Here is an 18970-nt window from a genome sequence, read left to right as displayed (position 1 = left end):
GTTAATTATGGAAGTGGTAAGGAGTATTATTCTTGAGATGAGAGCTTTGAAAAGAAATAAGATATTGAATCTTATAGTTTCGACTAGTATTATGGTGTTATATGTAATACCTTGTGACTTTGAGTTAAGCTTTAACATAGTGAGAGTATGTGGTTCAACTTAGATTTGGTAGGAGTTGTTACCTATACCCATGTGAATATTATAAGTTGCATCAAATGAAGTATAGTATTTAAGAGGAAAAATATAGTTGGGGAGAGTGTTTGAGAGGTGTTATTAAGCTTGAAAGTTAACTGTTCCATCACCTAAGGCATAATAATCCTACTTTTGCTTCTACTTTATATGCCTATATTCTGTGATATATAGTTTTAGCCATAGGATATCTCGTGTTTAAGTCTGTATGGTCTCTATCATATGAACCTATATCAATGGATTTTACTAGTTTTAGCCATGTTACAATTCCTTATTCGAATTCCATACTCAGATCATGCCCATAATTCTTTTCCTCTATTATTATTAGAAGTTATGATAAGGAGAGTCTGAGAAAAATTGTATTTCCTTCTTAGTAACTCTTGAAGATTCATCAGCTATCACTTTACAATTCTATATGTACGATTGTATCATGAATGTTTTGATTGAGTTCTAAACTCTCAGCATGAATTATCTCCTTATAGTCAATCAAGTCAGCTAAGAAATCAGTTTCATATTAAAAAATATCTTTTTAGATCAGCTATATCCTTCATTAGCAGACATAATAGCCTAGTATCAGTATTTGATCACTCCTAACAATAATTCAGCTGGAGTAATAGATTTTTCTCCTAGCATTGTGCTCTGCTAATGTCATGTCTACATTGTTCCATATGATTTTTATGTATGTGTTCCTATTCCATATGTGACATGACCCGAGGCTACCCCCTAGTCGCGACAATGGTGCTTATGGTCACATGTGACCATAAGTTAATCCATAAGTTTGTACCTGTTGTGAACACTGAATAATTATAAACATAATGCTTGTGCGGAAGATAAACTAAGAAGGAAATATAAATCTGAATACTGAAATACCAAATCAATCATAAGTCTGAAACATCTGATAAAAACTGAAAGTCACTGACTGACTGTCTAGCTGACTGTCTGAACGTCTGAAAGCCTCTAAACTGACTGGGGAGTTTATGGGACAGACCCCAAATAACTCTGACTGACTGAATAAAATAAAATATTGAAATAATTAAATAAACATAATATGTCCTCGATGGATGAGGACTCACCACTATGACAACTGAATTACGCTGAGTTTTCTAACTGCGGTTGAAAAACTGTGCGTCCAAACCTATGATATAAGACATCATAGCACAAAGAAGAGTATGCAGTCAGTACTTTAAATATACTGGTATATGAGATGAGGTTAGGTTGATATACATGGGGTACTTTGCATATGAAATAAGGACTAACTGAATAGCATGTGATAACTTAACATGAATGCATGAAAGTTTGTAACATCTGAGAATGCAAGACCAAGCATAAATCTATAATCTGAAATAAGTCTGAAATCTGAAAGAGTTTAAAATGTATAACTGAATAACTGAAAGTCTATACACTTGGTCCAGAAAACCTAAATTGAGAATATACTAAAATATTGTATTGAGACTGTGGGAGGTAACATCTAACCGACATGCCCCAATATGAGCTAATTGGGGTCTAACCTATAACCCTAGTTAGAAGGGTGTCAGTACCGTGCCACGGGTACTAACACTGGTTGTATGGATCCGCTAATCTGATGTCCTGAAGGACCAGGGAGTCAGTCCTAAACTGGTGGGTGACCCCTAAGAAAGCATCAGTCCTAAACTAGTAGGTGACATCTCATACTCCTACATTGGCTACGCAGTTCTGGAACTTAGGGACTGCTACTAAGGACCCAGTCTTAACTGGGGTGAGCTCTCATCCCTAGGTTTGCTCAGTGCTAAATCCTACTCTCAACTGAACTAACACTGGTTTTGGACTGAACTAAACTCAACTGAATGTTATTATATAACTGGTAGTGCTCATCATGAATATGAATATCTAAGTATACTGATAAGATTCATGGATTAACTGTCTGTATACTTAAAAATCTGAATTTATATAAATCACATAGGAATCGGGTATACATAAACCACCAGCACTGAATGGAATTAACAATAATGCCATATAAAAGATTTAAAATCATAATAGGGGATCATTGTTCAAAACCCAACACTTAGGCATTTCATCAAACACTTGAGAGTCATGAACTTAAGTATAGGAATGGGTAAAGCGTGCCAGAATAACATGATTATAAGACTAAACTATAACTTAGGGATTAAACGTAAAGATTACAACATTTAAAACATGTAATGGCTCATCCCACTTGAAAAACACTTATAAACATAACTTGTAATTGTATTAACATGAGATTCATGGAGATATTTCAACTTAAACATGAAAACTCATAATTTAAAATCAAAAAGGGATTCTTGGACTCCATGGGTGAAAGGAACCATGGATGAACATCACAGATACCTCGCTATATGAATTCGTGAAGATTCATAGAAATTTCTTGAGGTTTGAAGCTTGAATTCCTTGATTCCTTGAGAATGGGTTAGGGTTTGTTCTTGAGGTAGAAGATAGTTTTATTGAGTGATTTTATGAGCAATAGGGAAAATAATGCTCCTTGGGAACCTAAATATCGTGTTATAGATGATTTTGGATGGGGAAATGACCCAAATGCCCTTAAATAACAAAGAATAAAAGTTGGATGGGTAAAGGAGAGGGCGTCGTGGGCTCTAGACCCGCGGGGATAAGCCCCACTCTACGGGCTCTATACCGGCAGGCTAAGCCCCACACCAGGGGCTCCAAACCGATAGGCTAAGCCCCACGTTGCAGGCTCCAGTACGGTGGACTAAGCCCCCCGCTGCAGGCTTATCTTGGTTCCCTCACTGGTTTACTTCTCCAAATACGTCCCTACACTCGTCTGAAAATTCCAAAACTCACCCGAGACATACCTTGAACAACCCCAATCATGAATCAATTTAAAAATTGATTCTCTGAGGTTTTGAAGGTCAAAAATAAAATCATCAAAGTTTAGAGGCCTTGGAAATGACTATGTCCCAATAGTTAGGCTAATTTCTAAGCTTTGGACCCCTTATGCATGCAATTGAGAGCTGAAATGAGCTAACACCTTTATGGGGTATTACAATATGTATCATCTAAGTCAATACCCTGTTAAGAGGTGATTCTAGTTATAAGATATGATAAAGTTTTTAAATTTAGTTTCAAGATAGTAACCATATTATTTTCATCTGAATATTAGTCTTCATTCAAGGACGAATGATCCAAAGGGGGAGATATTGTAATAACCCACAAACTCCTAACTAAGTTTCTAACTATTTGCTTATATTTAAAGGCCTAAAAGTATTTATTTTTAATCATAGATAAGTGTCATGATCATATAGGGTGTAAAGTGCCTTCGATGTGAATCATAATTATAGTAAGCATTTAAAGCAAAGTTAGTTAAGAGCATTTGTTATCCATTGAGTTTTAGTTTTCGAGCCTACAATGGTCAACTTTAAATGAGTATAACTTCTAGAATATATAGAGTTTTGGAGTTTGAGACCCACAAAATAAAAGATCTTCAAGCCTTTTTTTAAACGTATCTTATTTCACCTTAATTCAATGTCGGAGTAGAAGGTTATGATTATTTTACTTGAGAGTGGTTGTTTGTCTGAATTGACAAGCCGTCAACTAGTTGACGGGCTGTCAACTCTCGTCATCAACCTTAACCAGTAAATATTGAAATCGGCTAGAGATTGATGACCTAAGTTGACAAAACATCAACTAGTTGACGAGCTATCAACTTCCATCATCAATATTAACCAATAAAACTCAAAATAAATAAGATATTGATAACCTTAGTTGGAATGTCATCAAGTAGTTGACGGGCTGTCAACTCCCGTCATCAACTAAGAATTTTTGTAATTTATTTTTAGTTTCCTTAGGGGTAGTTTGGTATTTTTCTCACTTCAAGTCCTACCGAATGACTTAAATCACCTTATAAAGGTTATATTCTCATTATTAGTCAGTTTTTAACGCTCATTATCCTCTCCACTCTCAAGAGAAAGAAGTTAAGGTTTCTTCCCAAAGTTCAACTCCCAAAGCTTCAATTCAAGTTTCTCTCAAGAAAGTTCACCAAGTTTAGGTATGTGAGATTTGAACAAGGATATTCTTCCGTTTTTGTGCCCAACAGTTTGATTTTTAGTTGATTTTGAAGAAATTGGCTTACTAGAATTTATACCCACTTTCTTATGCATTGAAATTATGATGCTTCCACAGAAATTGAATAAATTTTTGCATATGATTTCATGTTTACTTATGTTTTTATCCATGAAAGTGATCTTAAGTATTGAGTTTGATATTTTGATATAAAACTTCTATGAGATGATAAACGATTATAATTTTTTAGCATAAGTTACTGAGTTTACAAGAAGTTTAAGCTTATCAGTTCAAGTTACAAGTATTACAGCATGATTAATGTTCAGTTTTGATCTTATGATCTCAAATAAGACATAAAATCCATAGTTTATTCGTGAGTATGATTTAAGCAAGAGAAACATAGTTGGTTTTCAATTTATAAATTCATATGTTATTTTAAGGTGGTTTTCATAAGTATGAACATATAAGTATATATTTTGGAGTAGTATTTAGCATCGAGAGGGAAATTTAGATTTACCACATCTTAGTTTCTAGAAATTATGTGTCACCGTAGGTTTAAGGGGCCTCGCCAAAGAGTGTCTCCTCGCCCCAAATGGGAAAATTTTAGTGATCACTCTAAGTTAAGGTTCTATTCTGATGGCAAGAGTAAAATAACTCTCCTCAATATAGGTAATGTGTTGAACACTCCAGGATATCTCACATGGTTTATGTTGGTTATAAGAATCTCCCACAAAAAAAGTAAAGGAGATTTTGAAAACTATGTGCAATGACTCACATACTTTATTCAGAGGTTGCTTTATGATTTATGTTTATGTTATTTCAGCTTTCAGTTTTACTCATGATCAAGGTGAGTCTATTTATACTTAGCTTGCATGTTTTTAAGCTTATGATATATATCAATTTTTACTTATTACATTCACCCCTACATCCTTAGTACATTGCAGAAATGCTGACTACATATACATCTGTGTGGATACATCATTTCATAATGTAGGTATCAGTTGTTTGTTAGTTGTAGCCACAGCATCATGATCAAGCAGCTCACAGCTTTTAGTCAGCAGGTAATGAGTTTTCTTTATTCGAAGACTCAGGTTAGTTTGTAAATTCAGTGTTTTATTTTTACTCAGTCGTATTGATTAGGGATAACTGGGGTCATGTATCGACTATCTATAGTCAATATTAGTAGAACTTTCATAGACAGTCATTCAGAGTTGATGTGTTTAATTTTGATTTCCTTTTGTATAACCAGTGTTGTAAATATTTTATATAATATTGTATTTAACAAGTTCAGCTAATAACATCTCTTCCGCTTATTATTTTTAATTTTATAAAATTTATTCAGTTGCTCATGAGTTATGTCAGTATCATGGATTAGCTTGAGATCACTTGTGATTCTAAGCACCGACGCCCAGCAGGTAGTCTCAAGGTGTTATAGCAGGCATATAGATAATTCAAATCCAAAACTTTTAATTAAGAGTGTAAAAATATTTAGCACTTATTACAAACTTTTAGTTGTGATCATTTTATTTTTTTTTTTTTTTTTGAGAAAAGACATAAAGTTATCAGCAAAGTTGTCCCAAATTTGCTAAAGGACACTTAACTTTATGGGTGTCCTATTACCCATAAAAGTTGTAATGACTATTTTAAATAGACCACTTTGATCATTTTTCAGCCTATTTTTGTATTCATGCAAATGAAGTGTGTGAAGGAGAAAAATTAATTGCAAAAATAAATTAAAAAATGTCACGTGTAATTAATTTTGTCAATAATTTACAAAAACTCATCTTCTCCAAATCCCCATTGAAATAGATATTGGATCTTTAAAAGAAAAAAACTTACGCTCTTCTTAACGAAATCAACCTAAAAAGTTAAGAACTTTTCATGTACGTTCTAGTTTCTTCTTAATATCCAGGTGATGAAGCTTTAATTTCTTCTTAATTTGTTTAAAATTTGTGACATTAAGTTACTTTCATAATTAGGTTTTAAGGAAAAATATTCTTATAATGTCGAATGTAAACAACCATTTGATAAAAATTACAAACAATCATTTAACAAAAAAAACGTCTTTTTCGTGTTGATGAAAGGTTATGAGAAAAATTGCATACATTCATTTGATAAAAAAAAAAGAGATAATACCCAATTACCTCCGAACTATACCCAAAAAGGTTATGACACATCTTAACTTAAATGGGGTCCTATTACCTCCTGAACTAATTAAAAGTGTAATTTTAACACTCTTAGCGTCTACGTGGCACATACGTGGCACAACACACTAAAGTATCTACGTAGGCACACACTATGAGTTTTTTCTCTAAAAAATATTATTTTTTTCGTGTTCAATGAAAGATGATTCAAATTGGTGTGAGTTTAATCTCAAACACTATGAGTTTATGGGCCTCGAAAAGGAATTTTAGGATAGGAATCCAAGTGCGGTGTTTGGTGATTATTAATGGAGAAAGAAAGAAATAAAAAGAGTAAAATGAGATAAATAAAAAAGAAAGATTAAGAAATATCTGATAAAGGAGAGCTAAAGGGTCTTGGGTCGAGTTAAACTCGCTCTGTATTAATGATTTAATTAATTAATTTAAATGAAAGTGGTAAACACGCGCTAAAAATTAGTCCAGGTTGATGAAAAATCACTTAAAATAGTTATAATGATCTTTACAATTTTTATGATGTATTAAAACGCTCACAAAATTAAAATATCTTTTAACAAATTCAGAAAAATTTCACTTGTGTTATAAAACAAGAAAGAATAACTGATAACGTGTTATAAAATAAGAAAGAATAAAGAAGAAGAGTAGAGAGAATAGAGAAAGTAATTCCTATTTCTTCTCTTGAGGGATGAGAGATCATATGATTATCAATACAATGAACAAAACCTCTCTATTTATAGGAAAATTTACTCCTAGTCTGAGTAAAAAACGAATGCTTCAAATCCTAATAGATATCAAAGTAGATCTTGATAGATCTTGATAGACATTTACTATAATGTAAATGCATTTATAACACTCCCCCTTGAATGTCTAATTGGTAGATAATGTGCCTCGTTAAAACCTTACTAGAAAAAATCCATTAGGAAAAAAAATCTAGTGAAGGAAAAAGAGTACACATCTCTAATAATACGCATTTCGGTTGCCTCATTAAAAACCTTACAAGGAAAACCTAGTGTGACAAAATCTCATAAGAAAAAAAGAGTACAGCACGTATTAACTCCCCTAATGAGAACATTCTTGAACCTTTGCATCCTGATCTTGTACACCATCTTCTTGAAAGTTGTAATTGATGGAGACTTGGTGAATAAAACAACTACATTGTCACTTGAACAAATCTGTTACACGTTAATATCACCATTCTTTTGGAGCTAATGTATGTAAAAAAGTTTTGATGAAGTGTTCTTCGTTCTATCTCCTTTTATGAATCCTCCATCAAGATGTGTTATGCTTGTTGCATTATTTTCGTATAAAATTATAGGTACATTGTCACATTTCACGCCACATTTTTCTCGAATGAGATGTATCATGGATCTCAATCATACTCATTCTTGACTTGCTTCATGAATAGCTATTATCTCATCATGGTTCGATAAAGTGGTTAGATAGACTACTTTGTATATCTCCAAGATATGGCAGTATCCCCACATGTGAACACATTATATGTTTGAGACTGAGATTTATGCGGATTAGATGAGTACCCAATATCAGTATGATCAGTAATATCGGGACTGCAATCTTTAGAAAATCATTAAAACTCATGTATATTATCCCATTTCGATGTCTCGTAGTAAGAGTAGAAATACCTTGCTAACAAATTGAGCGAAAGGCTATATTGGGTCTTGTAGTATTTTACAAGATACATGAGTGCACCAATTATACTAAGATATGGTACTTCATAACCAATCCAAATTGGAAAATTTCTCATTTCAGCAAATAATCTTATTTCTTTTGAAAACTCTCCAAGAGTTTCAATAATTTTCAAGCTATAAGCTTATACAATATAAGGATTATCAATAAGTTTCCCAGAAACTTTTATATTTTGAATCCTTAAAGAAGTTTTCATATAAATTTTGTCAAGTGACAATATTCAACATTTCATGAGTGACATCTTCAAAAATCTGGACTGCAAATCAAATAAGTTTACTACTTACCAAGATGCATCCTTTCATGTCACTTGATAAATGTTTCTACGTCAGCATACTTAAATTAACGTAGAATTAAGATCCTCGTAATCTTTCACAATATTACGCCAATATTGTGTCAAAGGTATTGATAATATATCATTTAGTATCGGTTCACAATGTGGCATAACATTTTGAAATCTCATCACTTCATTATTTTCAGATACATGAACCTCTCATAAGATTTCATGAAGTGTTATGTCGTAAGCTCTTCAAGAGCTTATTGCCTTCTTACTATGATTATTTACTCCTTATTTTTCAAGGACTATTTCATTTGGAACCGATTAGTCTACCACGCTTCACGCATGCATAGACTTTGTCCTTTAGGAACACAAAATAAGAGCACTTGTGCTTAATATGAGATGCTTTCGGCATTTGACTTGAATTATCTTTTGGATGAGTATCTGGTGATAATTCCTAACATATTTCATAGCGCTTATAATCTTCCTCTTATGTTAGTAAAACTAACATACATCCTCTACTTCTTTGAGGAATCAATCTTTGTACATTATAGTATATTCATTAATCGTATACCGTACATTAAAATTATTAGATGGAATAATTAGTTTCCAACCTTGAACCAATTGAGAGGGAAGAAATAATCATAATTTATTAATCTAATACATACAAATGTTATTGCAATATATCATATTTTAGATCAATATATGAAGTTTTGTTCTTATTAACAATGGTTTAGATATTTATCGAAGGCATTCAATACTAAACCATCATCATCAAGATAAATTGTCTTGATTACACAATCTGAAAGTCATGTTTATCTCAATTTTATTAAGCAAACAACTTTATGAATATCAAAGTGCAGGTTGATAATAAATGTACATGTGATCATCTTATTGATGCATCATTTTAACATATTACATGATAGATGAACGGGCCCTTATTCACCTATTATAATTTTCAGATTTGAAGGGATCCAATCCCAATATTAGTTAGTCCAACCAACTTATCATGAGAACAAACAACATAAACAATTCCTGAAGAATCTTCTACTTCTTCAATACATGGACATCTTCTAGATGTCATAATTGTTCATATCAATTTATGAACTTTTATTCTAGTAAACTCCAAGTTTAACTTTTTCTTTACTAAATTTCAGATTTACTATTACATAAATAAATTTCAGATTTACTACTTTAGAAGTAGATTTCAAAATAATTTTTCTCAGTTATTCTGCCTCATTCAGGGGTGAGTTGTGATACCATCACAATCAAGTGTAAGTTTGCATTAATAAGGTTCTCATTCCCCAGGAATGAAATATAATTGTACCTTAAGCCTATCAAATAATGATAACTTATAACCATATTGCTACTTCAAGAGCAAATCGAGGCATAAATATGATAGAAAGAATTTCTCTATATTGCTACCACATTCACTTCAAGAATGGAGCAAATTGTCATCTTTCAGACTTATCATATATTGCTACCACATTCACTTCTTGGAATGAAACATATTCAATAGACAAGTTTCATAACTTTTCATCAAAAATACATTATTTTGCCTTAGCCATCATGATATCATCAATATGGTGCATTGAGATTCAAACTCATCTTACCCATATAACGGCGTCTTAGGCATAAATCAATGGGACTTGAACCCAACATATTATCATCCTTTTTTTTTATAATATTGTTCTTGAAAAATAAATTTAAAATATAAATGATTTCAAACCAATTATTTTTTCGCAAATCCAATAATAATTATATTAGTAGTATCAAAAAAAAGATAACATAAAGAATTACTAACCTTGAAATCCTTCAGATTTATAATCTCACCTTATTTGGCAGATTCTCGTGCTGATAACGTTTTATAAAATAAGAAAAAATAACTGATAACGTGTTATAAAACAATAAACAATAAGAAGAAGAGTAGAGAGAATAGAAAAAGTAATTCGTATTTCTTAGATGAGAGATCATATGATTATCAATACAATAAACAAAATCCTTCTATTTATAAGAGTAATTTACTCCTAGTCTGAGTAAAAGACAAATATTTTAAATCCTAATAAATATCAAAAAAAATCTTGATACATCTTAATAAATGTTCACTATAATATAAATATATTTATAACAACTTCACTTTTTTTTTTCTCTTCACCAACAGTAATAGATAGTCCTTTTTGGGCAATGAGTACTATCCAACTAGGCCACTATATGCCTCTCTCTCTCTAAACAGCCAAGAAGATAAATACAAAATTCTTTCAACATCAAGACCCCACAAGCACCATTTTAGCCAATGACATCTTAAAACGTTATTAATCAATCACTTTGCCCCTCTTTCTCTCCCTCTCTCAACAGACACTCTTTCTCCATTTTCTCCTTTGTAGAATTTCTTGTTACTCATTTTAATTCTTGGTTTTCTACAATAAAATTTTCTTTTCACTTCCAAATTTTCTCTAAATTTCTTAAACAAGACCTATTTTTTTTTAATTACAATTTCAGAATTTTCCTTGAATTTTGGAAAGTTGGATTGCCTTTTCTAGATTCCTCGCCCTCTCACTTATTGTTATAAAAAAAAAAAATCAAGATTCCCTTCCTATGCTTCTCTAAATGCCTCTAAGAGCATAAAAAGACCCCTCCAACTTCTCATCACTTATCAAGAAAACAAAAAGGGGTTGTTGTTTAAGTGGTATTCTCCACTATACATGATCAAGAAAACATGAATAGTGAAATGGGATTTCTATCCCCTGCAACATACATCAAGAACTCGAGTTGGTTATTTGAGGAAAACAAAGGAACAAGATGGACACCTGAAGAGAACAAAGTGTTTGAAGAAGCGCTTGCGTTGTTCGATAAGGATACACCGGATAAATGGTATAATGTAGCTGCCATGATTCCAGGGAAGACAGTGAATGATGTGATCAAACAGTATAGAGAATTGGTAGATGATATTAGCGATATTGAGGCAGGACTAATACCTGTACCTGGCTATACAACTAGTAATTCTTTTACATTAGAGTGGGTTAATAATCAAGATGGTTTTCATGGATTCAAGCAATTTTATGGTCCTTCTGGGAAGCGTGGCTCGTCAAATCGATCTTCTGAACATGAGAGGAAGAAAGGTGTGCCATGGACTGAGGAAGAGCACAGGTGAATTTACTTGTCATATAAAAATTATTTTGCTTCTCCCTGTAAAAATGTTGTGCAAAACAGTTCTATCCTCGGTGGATAGAGTTATCGAGGTGTTTGGTATCCCATGTAATTAGTTGAGCATGAGAGTTGATCTGGACACAACAGTTATCTAAAAAAAAAAAAAAAAGATGGGGCAAATTTTTTAATGGACTAACTATATATTGTAGAGATGATCTCCTTGGCTCGCGAAGTGGCTTTTAAGTGATAAAAACCCGAGTTTTAACTTTCTAGCTGAACATGGTTATAATGATTATCTAATCTATAAGATTTTTACACTATGATTTTGCTGCAAAAAATGTTGTACTTGAACTATAATTTCATTTAGATAATGTGGATTCTCAAACATAACACCATTATAGTTTATAAAAATGCGTTCAGGATTCAGCAAGGGTGATCTGCAAAGTTGCTCTTTTTATAAATGAGTAACATTTTTTTTGCATATTTGTGTTACAAGATAAAGTTGGAAATATGTTGGTACATTTACTTGGGATTCCGTAATTTTTAGGAATCTTTTTGTCATGTCAGAGATATATATGCCGGTAAAAGATATAGTTTTTACTTCTTATTTTTATTTTGTGTAGTATTGCTCTTCAATGATTTTAGACGGAGCGACATGGCTTGTTTGAGATTGAGCATAGTAGTAAAGGATAGTTGTTGTGGTACAAGTGTAATAGTGTTTCCTCTAATTATTTTCAGGCAATTTCTGTTGGGGCTGAAAAAGTATGGAAAAGGAGACTGGAGAAATATTTCGCGGAATTTTGTGACCACAAGAACTCCAACTCAGGTAGCTAGCCATGCTCAGAAATACTTTATTAGGCAGCTTTCCGGTGGAAAAGATAAAAGGAGATCAAGCATACATGATATCACAGTTGTCAATCTTACGGAATCTAAGTCGACTTCCCCTGAGGATCATAAATCTGCCCCTACTCCACAAGCGCAACAGCATTCACAAATGAATGGTATGGTAAAAACACTATGTGAGTATAATTCACCAAATCAAGAATCAGACATAACATTCAACTCATCAAGTGGTGGTGGTCTGATTACCATGCCTTTTCGAGGGGCTCCATCTTATGAACTCGAGCATGGAATGCATAACATTGCTCTACAAGGTCTTCAGTTTGGTAACTATAATACTATGTGTTGAGTCGGGAAAAGGTTCAAAGTTCAGTCCTTGTTGGTCAGGAGCAGTGAGGATTCATATAGCGTCTCCAACTTGCTTGGAATTGGGACGTAGGTGTTGTTCTCGTTTGTTAATAACACAAGCGGAGACAGCCCCTACTAGACAAGATATGCTTTAGTTAGTTCATATTGCAACCAACGGGGGGTTGCTCATTATTTAGGAAAATTTTGAGCCATTTCCTTGCACTAGTTGTCTGCTGTGTTTCTCCAAAGTGTGAATGAGGTTGATTTCAATAGATTTGCTGACTAAGTTGGTTTTGCAACTAATACAAAAAGTTCCCGGAAAAAGGATAACTCAACACAATCAAGCTAATTATGAAGCTGCCAAGTTGATAAGGTCAACAAAGTTCCAGCAAATAAATTTTTCCTCACAAACTTGTGGTAGCTCTAGTCATTAGTGAAAACATCTAGTATGCTAGGTGTTTAATATCTTTCTCTTTTATAGTTAGTCTCAGTTATTTATTTTGCTTCTGTTGCAAAGAAGAGAAATTTATGGAAGGGCTGAATTTCTTTAGAGAAAATAAAGAAGGAACTAGTTTTCAACACTCAAAATGTTTATCCAATTCTTAAGTTATGTGCATCAGCAAACCATAGTGGAGAAAATTTGAGACCAAAGGTTAATTGATGACTTTGGGGCAGGTACAAGTATTGCCTCTTGCATAGTAGAGAGCTAATATACCCCTCAGTCAACCTTTACTAATTGAGGAGTTATTATAATAACTTGTGCGAATTTAAATTAATCGAGTTTAGTGAATTTCAACCACCAGATAAGTAAATCTCCTAAAAACAAAAGAAGAAGAAAGAAAGCACTGCCCCTTTTGTGATTAGCTGTACCTTGTTGGAAATAGGGCAATTTACACTTGCTGATAGTATTTGCTGAGTCAATGTCTAGTATTCATGACGTGACTAGGTGTAACTTGTAAATTTTTTCCTGTTCAATTGGTAAAACATGTTTTTCAGGAGTTTTAACTTCTATATATTGATACTGGAAATTTACCGTATGAGGTCACTTAGGAAACAATTAAAAGTAACTGCCCGCAGAAGGTTAAATTAGTCACCTGAAAAGTAGAATATGTTACTTTATTCAACATATTTAAATATGCTCATAGGATAAAAAGAAAAAATCCTTTTAGCCATAAAAATTTGGCTCAAATTTGATCACAAAAGTAAAAAACTCATTCACACTATAAACTAGTTTCTTTTTAGACATTTTTGCCTCTTTCCTCCTAAATTTTAAATTCTATCATTACTTATTTATTACTCTTTCCGTTTCGGAATAAATGAATTATTGGGGTATTTATTAGTGTTTTAAAATAAGTGAATCATTGAATTTTTTTCCAAATTTACCCTTATGATTTGACAACCAATTAACTTTTGAAAATGTATTACAAGGTCAGTTTTTTCTTTTTTGGGGGTAAAAATGAAAAGTTATGTTAAATTTATTTCTTTAATGTTTTTTCCTTAATCTGTGTGCTAAAATTCAACAATTCATTTATTATGAAATGGAGAAAGTACTATTTTTCAATACATCGGAAACTATCCCAATACATGAAAATGAACAAGTTAACACGATTTTCATAAATATGATTGCATAGTATGTAATGCCTGAAAAGAATAGTCTAGAATAAAAATAATGATATAAAATTAATTAGTAATTATATTTTCATATAGCCAAAATAAATGTGAACAAAGTTGTATTGTCTCAAAATTTTAATTTAACATATATACTTATGTCAAATTAATATATTTGTTAGGAAAAATATACTTCCCAAAAAACTTCTTATGTTTCTTTTTGAAAAGAATAGTCTAGAATAAAAATAATAATATAAAATTAATTAATTATATTTTCATATAACCAAAATTAATGTGACCAAAGTAGTATTGTCTGAAAATTTTAATTTAACACAATTTACTTATGTGTCATATTTACTAATTATTTATTTTATTAGATAGATTATTCTTAATTTTTTTAATCTTTTATTTGAAATTTTATGCCTCTTCTATTTTATGAGTGAGAATTCAATTGTTTCGCAGTAACACATTACACACATCCAATGGATTAATATACATTAGTTTGTTAGTATTTACAGGTCATGTTGGAGTTATTTATATAGTCTGTTTTTCTTTTATTTGTATTTATAGGTCATGTTGGAGTTATTTAGATAGTCTGTCTTTCTTTTCTTTATTCAGTTACTTTTTGTTGAAAATCAAATCATACCAAATAAATTTTTAGTGATCTCCAAAATTTAAAACCAAATCGAATCAAATAAAGATATCAATTTTTTCTTTAATTCGATCCCCCCCCCCCCCCTTCTTAAATTAACATTCTTATCCGACACATTTTAATGACCTATAAATCAATGTTTTGGTGTAAATTAATGTTTTTATTCAATAGGTGAAAGGAGGACAAATTTAATCTAATTGGCGAAATTTGAAAGGAATGTATTTTAAACTAGGAAATTCTTGGCCCTTTTTTGTAATTAAGACGTTGAAGAAAAACTTCTTTTGTCCATGCATGATGGACACAATGATATTTGAATATTTATTCACACTACAACTCGATTTTTTGGTTACATTTTTATCCTTTCTCAATTTAATTTTTTCTCAATAATTTATTAACTATTTTTAATACATGAGATTTTTTTCAATATATGGGGATTGAATATTTTTCTTGTTCACTTTACTTGGACGAATTATGTACAAAAATAATTGGATAAATACATTTTTTTTCTTTTAGTGCTAAGTGAAGAAATTTAAAAATATTAAATAACTTATGACATTTTGTAAAATCAAATGACTTTGGCTAATATTAATTCGACTTTATAATTATATTTAAAATTTTATTTAAATATGCAGTATAATTTTTCACCTATATTTTGTAAATATGATCTCTACTTAAGTAATTTTATTAATTATTGTGTCTAACTAAATTTAAACTACACATTTAACTATTTCAAATATAATTTGAAAATATTTTAATAATGACAATCAAAATTCAAAATACTTTAGACATGATATATATCAACATATTATAAAAATCATAAAATTATATAGTTCATATGTGTCAACTATTGCTATTTGCTAGAAACAATCCAAGAGAGTCACGTGATAATGTCGTAATCTTGCTTCCTTATATTATGTCTATTTTTGATAATTTTCTAATAATTACTTATATTTGTTATTAAAGTGATCTATAATAAAGTTATTTTATTAATTATTATGCTTAAATAAATCTAAACTACATATTTATATTCTAATATAATTTAAAATATTTCAATAACAATAGTCAAGACTTAAAACACTTTAGACATGATAGACATTTATAAGATATACAAATCTTAAAAATCATATAATTCATATATGTTGATCATAGTAGCAACGACCCAATAGAGTCACGTATTAATGTTGTAGTGTCTTGACGCTATTATATTACGTCAATTTGATAACTTGTGATCGAATCATTACTTATAGTATTTGTTGTTAAAGTCTAATTAAGATTTTTAAATATTTTAATCACGATAGTCAAAATTCAAAATACTTTAACATGATAGACATCGACACATTATAATAATCATAAAATCATTTTATTCATACATGTCAACCCTACATATATACTGTTACTACTATCACACACATTAGACAAAAAAGAGTTATTTTATGAAATAAATAGATTATACATTTGTTAACTTTTTATTTTAAATTATTTCCATATTAAAAATAAAAGAAAAAAATAACAATTAAGCCCCTTTCATCAATTTCTCTCCAAATTAAAAGGTGTCACATGAATATTTCAACTAATTTTTCCTCTCTAATTGTTTATAGGGGTGAGTATTGATTATTTCAGTTTTTATTTATCCGGTTCAATTCTTTCAATTATTTTTACTATTTTACCTTTTGTAATTTCTACTTTTTAATCTAATTTTTTTATTTTACATTATTTATGTTTCATTTTCTTCTTTTTATTTCTCAATCATCACTTCTTGTAATTTTATGTTATGTCATGGATTTTTATTTTTTATTTTTTATTTCTTCATCTAGCACAACTGATCAACTGCACTACTATTTTAATTTTTGAACTAAAATAGAATTTTATTGTTGAAATATTTTACAAATTATGCTTAAAAATTATTTAAATATGTAGTTTAATTTAAACTTAATATAATCATTAAAAAATAATTAATTAGAGGTCATTTTAGTAATAATGATCACAATTTATCAAATCGGCATAATATAAAGGCGAAAGACTTATTCGATCAACACTGACGTCTCACTCTTTTTGATTTGACACATATGAAGTATGAACTATATGATTTCTTTAATATATCGACATTTACAATGTCTAAAGTGTTTGAGTTGTAGTTATTGAAATATCTCACAAATTATGTGTAAAAATTATTTCAATATATAATTGAATTTTATTTAAATATACTAATTAAAAAATAATCAATTAGAGGTTAATTTAATAATCTGTATAAATATCGATCCGCAATTTACCAAATCAACGTACCATAATGACGAAAGACTTGTATGGTCAACTCTTATGTCTCACTCTCTTTGGTTCGACACATGAAGTATATATGAACTATATGATTTCTATAATATGTCGGCATTTATCTTGTCTGAAGTGTTTGAGTTGTCGTTATGGAAATATCTCACAGATTATGTTTAAAATTTATTCAAATATATATATAGTTTAATTTTATTCAAACATAATAATTAAAAAATAATTAATTAAAGATCAATTTAGTAACATATATAAGTAACGAATCACAATTTATCCAATCCGTATAACATAGAGGCGAAAGACTTGTATGATAAAAAATAACAATAGCTCGAAGAGGAATAAATTGTCCTTCAAATCATCTTTTTCTTTATTTAAGTTAAGAAAGAAGTCAAATACGTTTGAGCTTTTTGTCTTCGAACCAATAAATTATATGTATAAATTTTATAATTATGTGAATACGTGATATTATTTTTCATAACTAAATATAAATATTTTATACCTTATAATCATTAAGTTGAGTTTAGTCTACTTATTTTAAATGTACTACGATATTTTTAAATTCTATTTCTTGAAAAATATGACCAAACATAACACTCCAAATCTAATTGTCTATATGTGGTATGGTATATGATTGGTTTTTAATGTACTTCAATAGATTGATTCTTTGATTTTTTTTTAAATGAAGTAACCTCTACAATTAAACAACATAAAATTCCAAAGGTTCAGAAGAATATTGAAAAGTAATGTAAAATATTCAAATACCCTTATCTAATAATCGTAGATACCAATTTATTAATTTCCAATATTCATTTGAAATAATTGTTCTTTATTATTTTATAATTATCAATTTATCATTAGCTAGTTATAAACCAAACTATCAAACCAGATTGATAGTTTTATTTTAATTTTAATTTTAAAATTGACTAAATTACTTTAGTTTTGATTTTAATCAAAAAATGATCCAAACCAAATTATGAACACTCACTATTTAAAAAAAAAAAGAATTTGACATCCTTTTATTTCTTGAAATGCATATTATAATTGTGTGTTTCTCAAAAATTAAAATAGTTATAGTTCAAATTTTATCAAATAAAAATAATATTGTATCACAATCAATATTTATAATTTCATTCGAATTGAGTAAATTAAAGAATTATTTTTGGGCTGATCAAGAAATAAAATTGAAAATTGAAATTAAAAAAATAATCAAGAAACATATTTAATAACAAAGATTATGACTATGACATAATTCAGAATTTAGACATAGAAATGTGACATATTTAGTTTTTATTTATCAACTCCACTTTTCAAATAATTAAGATTACATTAATTAATTTATTTCAAATTTTATTCTTAGATATTATTTTAAATTTAAAATAAAACTTTTTGAATTGAATGATATCTTTTTTTAATTTAAATTATTTATCCTCTCTTTAGTAGACTAATTAAATATAGAAATATAAGATATTATATATATATATATATATATATATATATATATATATATATAAATATATATATATACACACACATATGTTTGTGTGAAAAATGATAAAACAATTAATGAGCGTCGTAATAAAAAATAATAATATGATTGAAAGTTAAAATCTTTTTGTTGGGACAAACCATTAAGTTTCAATTTAAATAAGTTATAAGTATATTTAAATTACACCGAGTAAAATTTAAAATGAAATATAAGTTTATTTATACATTATTATTAAAAGGAGAGCAAAGTAT

At 29.8% G+C, this 18970-nt stretch overlaps 1 protein-coding gene across 1 annotated transcript; it reads left to right on the top strand.

Annotated features, from left to right (window-relative positions):
• The first annotated feature begins 10635 nt into the window (after positions 1-10635).
• On the top strand, positions 10636-13281 carry LOC107842776 (transcription factor DIVARICATA). The gene is made up of 2 exons (XM_016686800.2): positions 10636-11505; positions 12244-13281. The coding sequence occupies exons 1-2, from the start codon at positions 11075-11077 to the stop codon at positions 12692-12694; spliced, it is 882 nt and encodes a 293-aa protein (XP_016542286.1). The 5' UTR covers positions 10636-11074; the 3' UTR covers positions 12695-13281.
• Positions 13282-18970: the final 5689 nt, after the last annotated feature.

This window comes from Capsicum annuum, chromosome 9 (assembly GCF_002878395.1).
Source record: "Capsicum annuum cultivar UCD-10X-F1 chromosome 9, UCD10Xv1.1, whole genome shotgun sequence".
NCBI lineage: Eukaryota > Viridiplantae > Streptophyta > Magnoliopsida > Solanales > Solanaceae > Capsicum > Capsicum annuum.
The sequence above is the reverse complement of the archived record's forward strand: the minus strand, read 5'-3'. Positions and strand labels throughout refer to the sequence as shown.

Bases quoted from the DNA above. Each gene is read 5' to 3' on its own strand.
- LOC107842776 (XM_016686800.2), top strand. From the start codon at position 11,075: ATGAATAGTGAAATGGGATTTCTATCCCCTGCAACATACATCAAGAAC. The intron at 11,506-12,243 runs GTGAATTTACTT...AATTATTTTCAG, and splicing joins TGGACTGAGGAAGAGCACAG to GCAATTTCTGTTGGGGCTGA.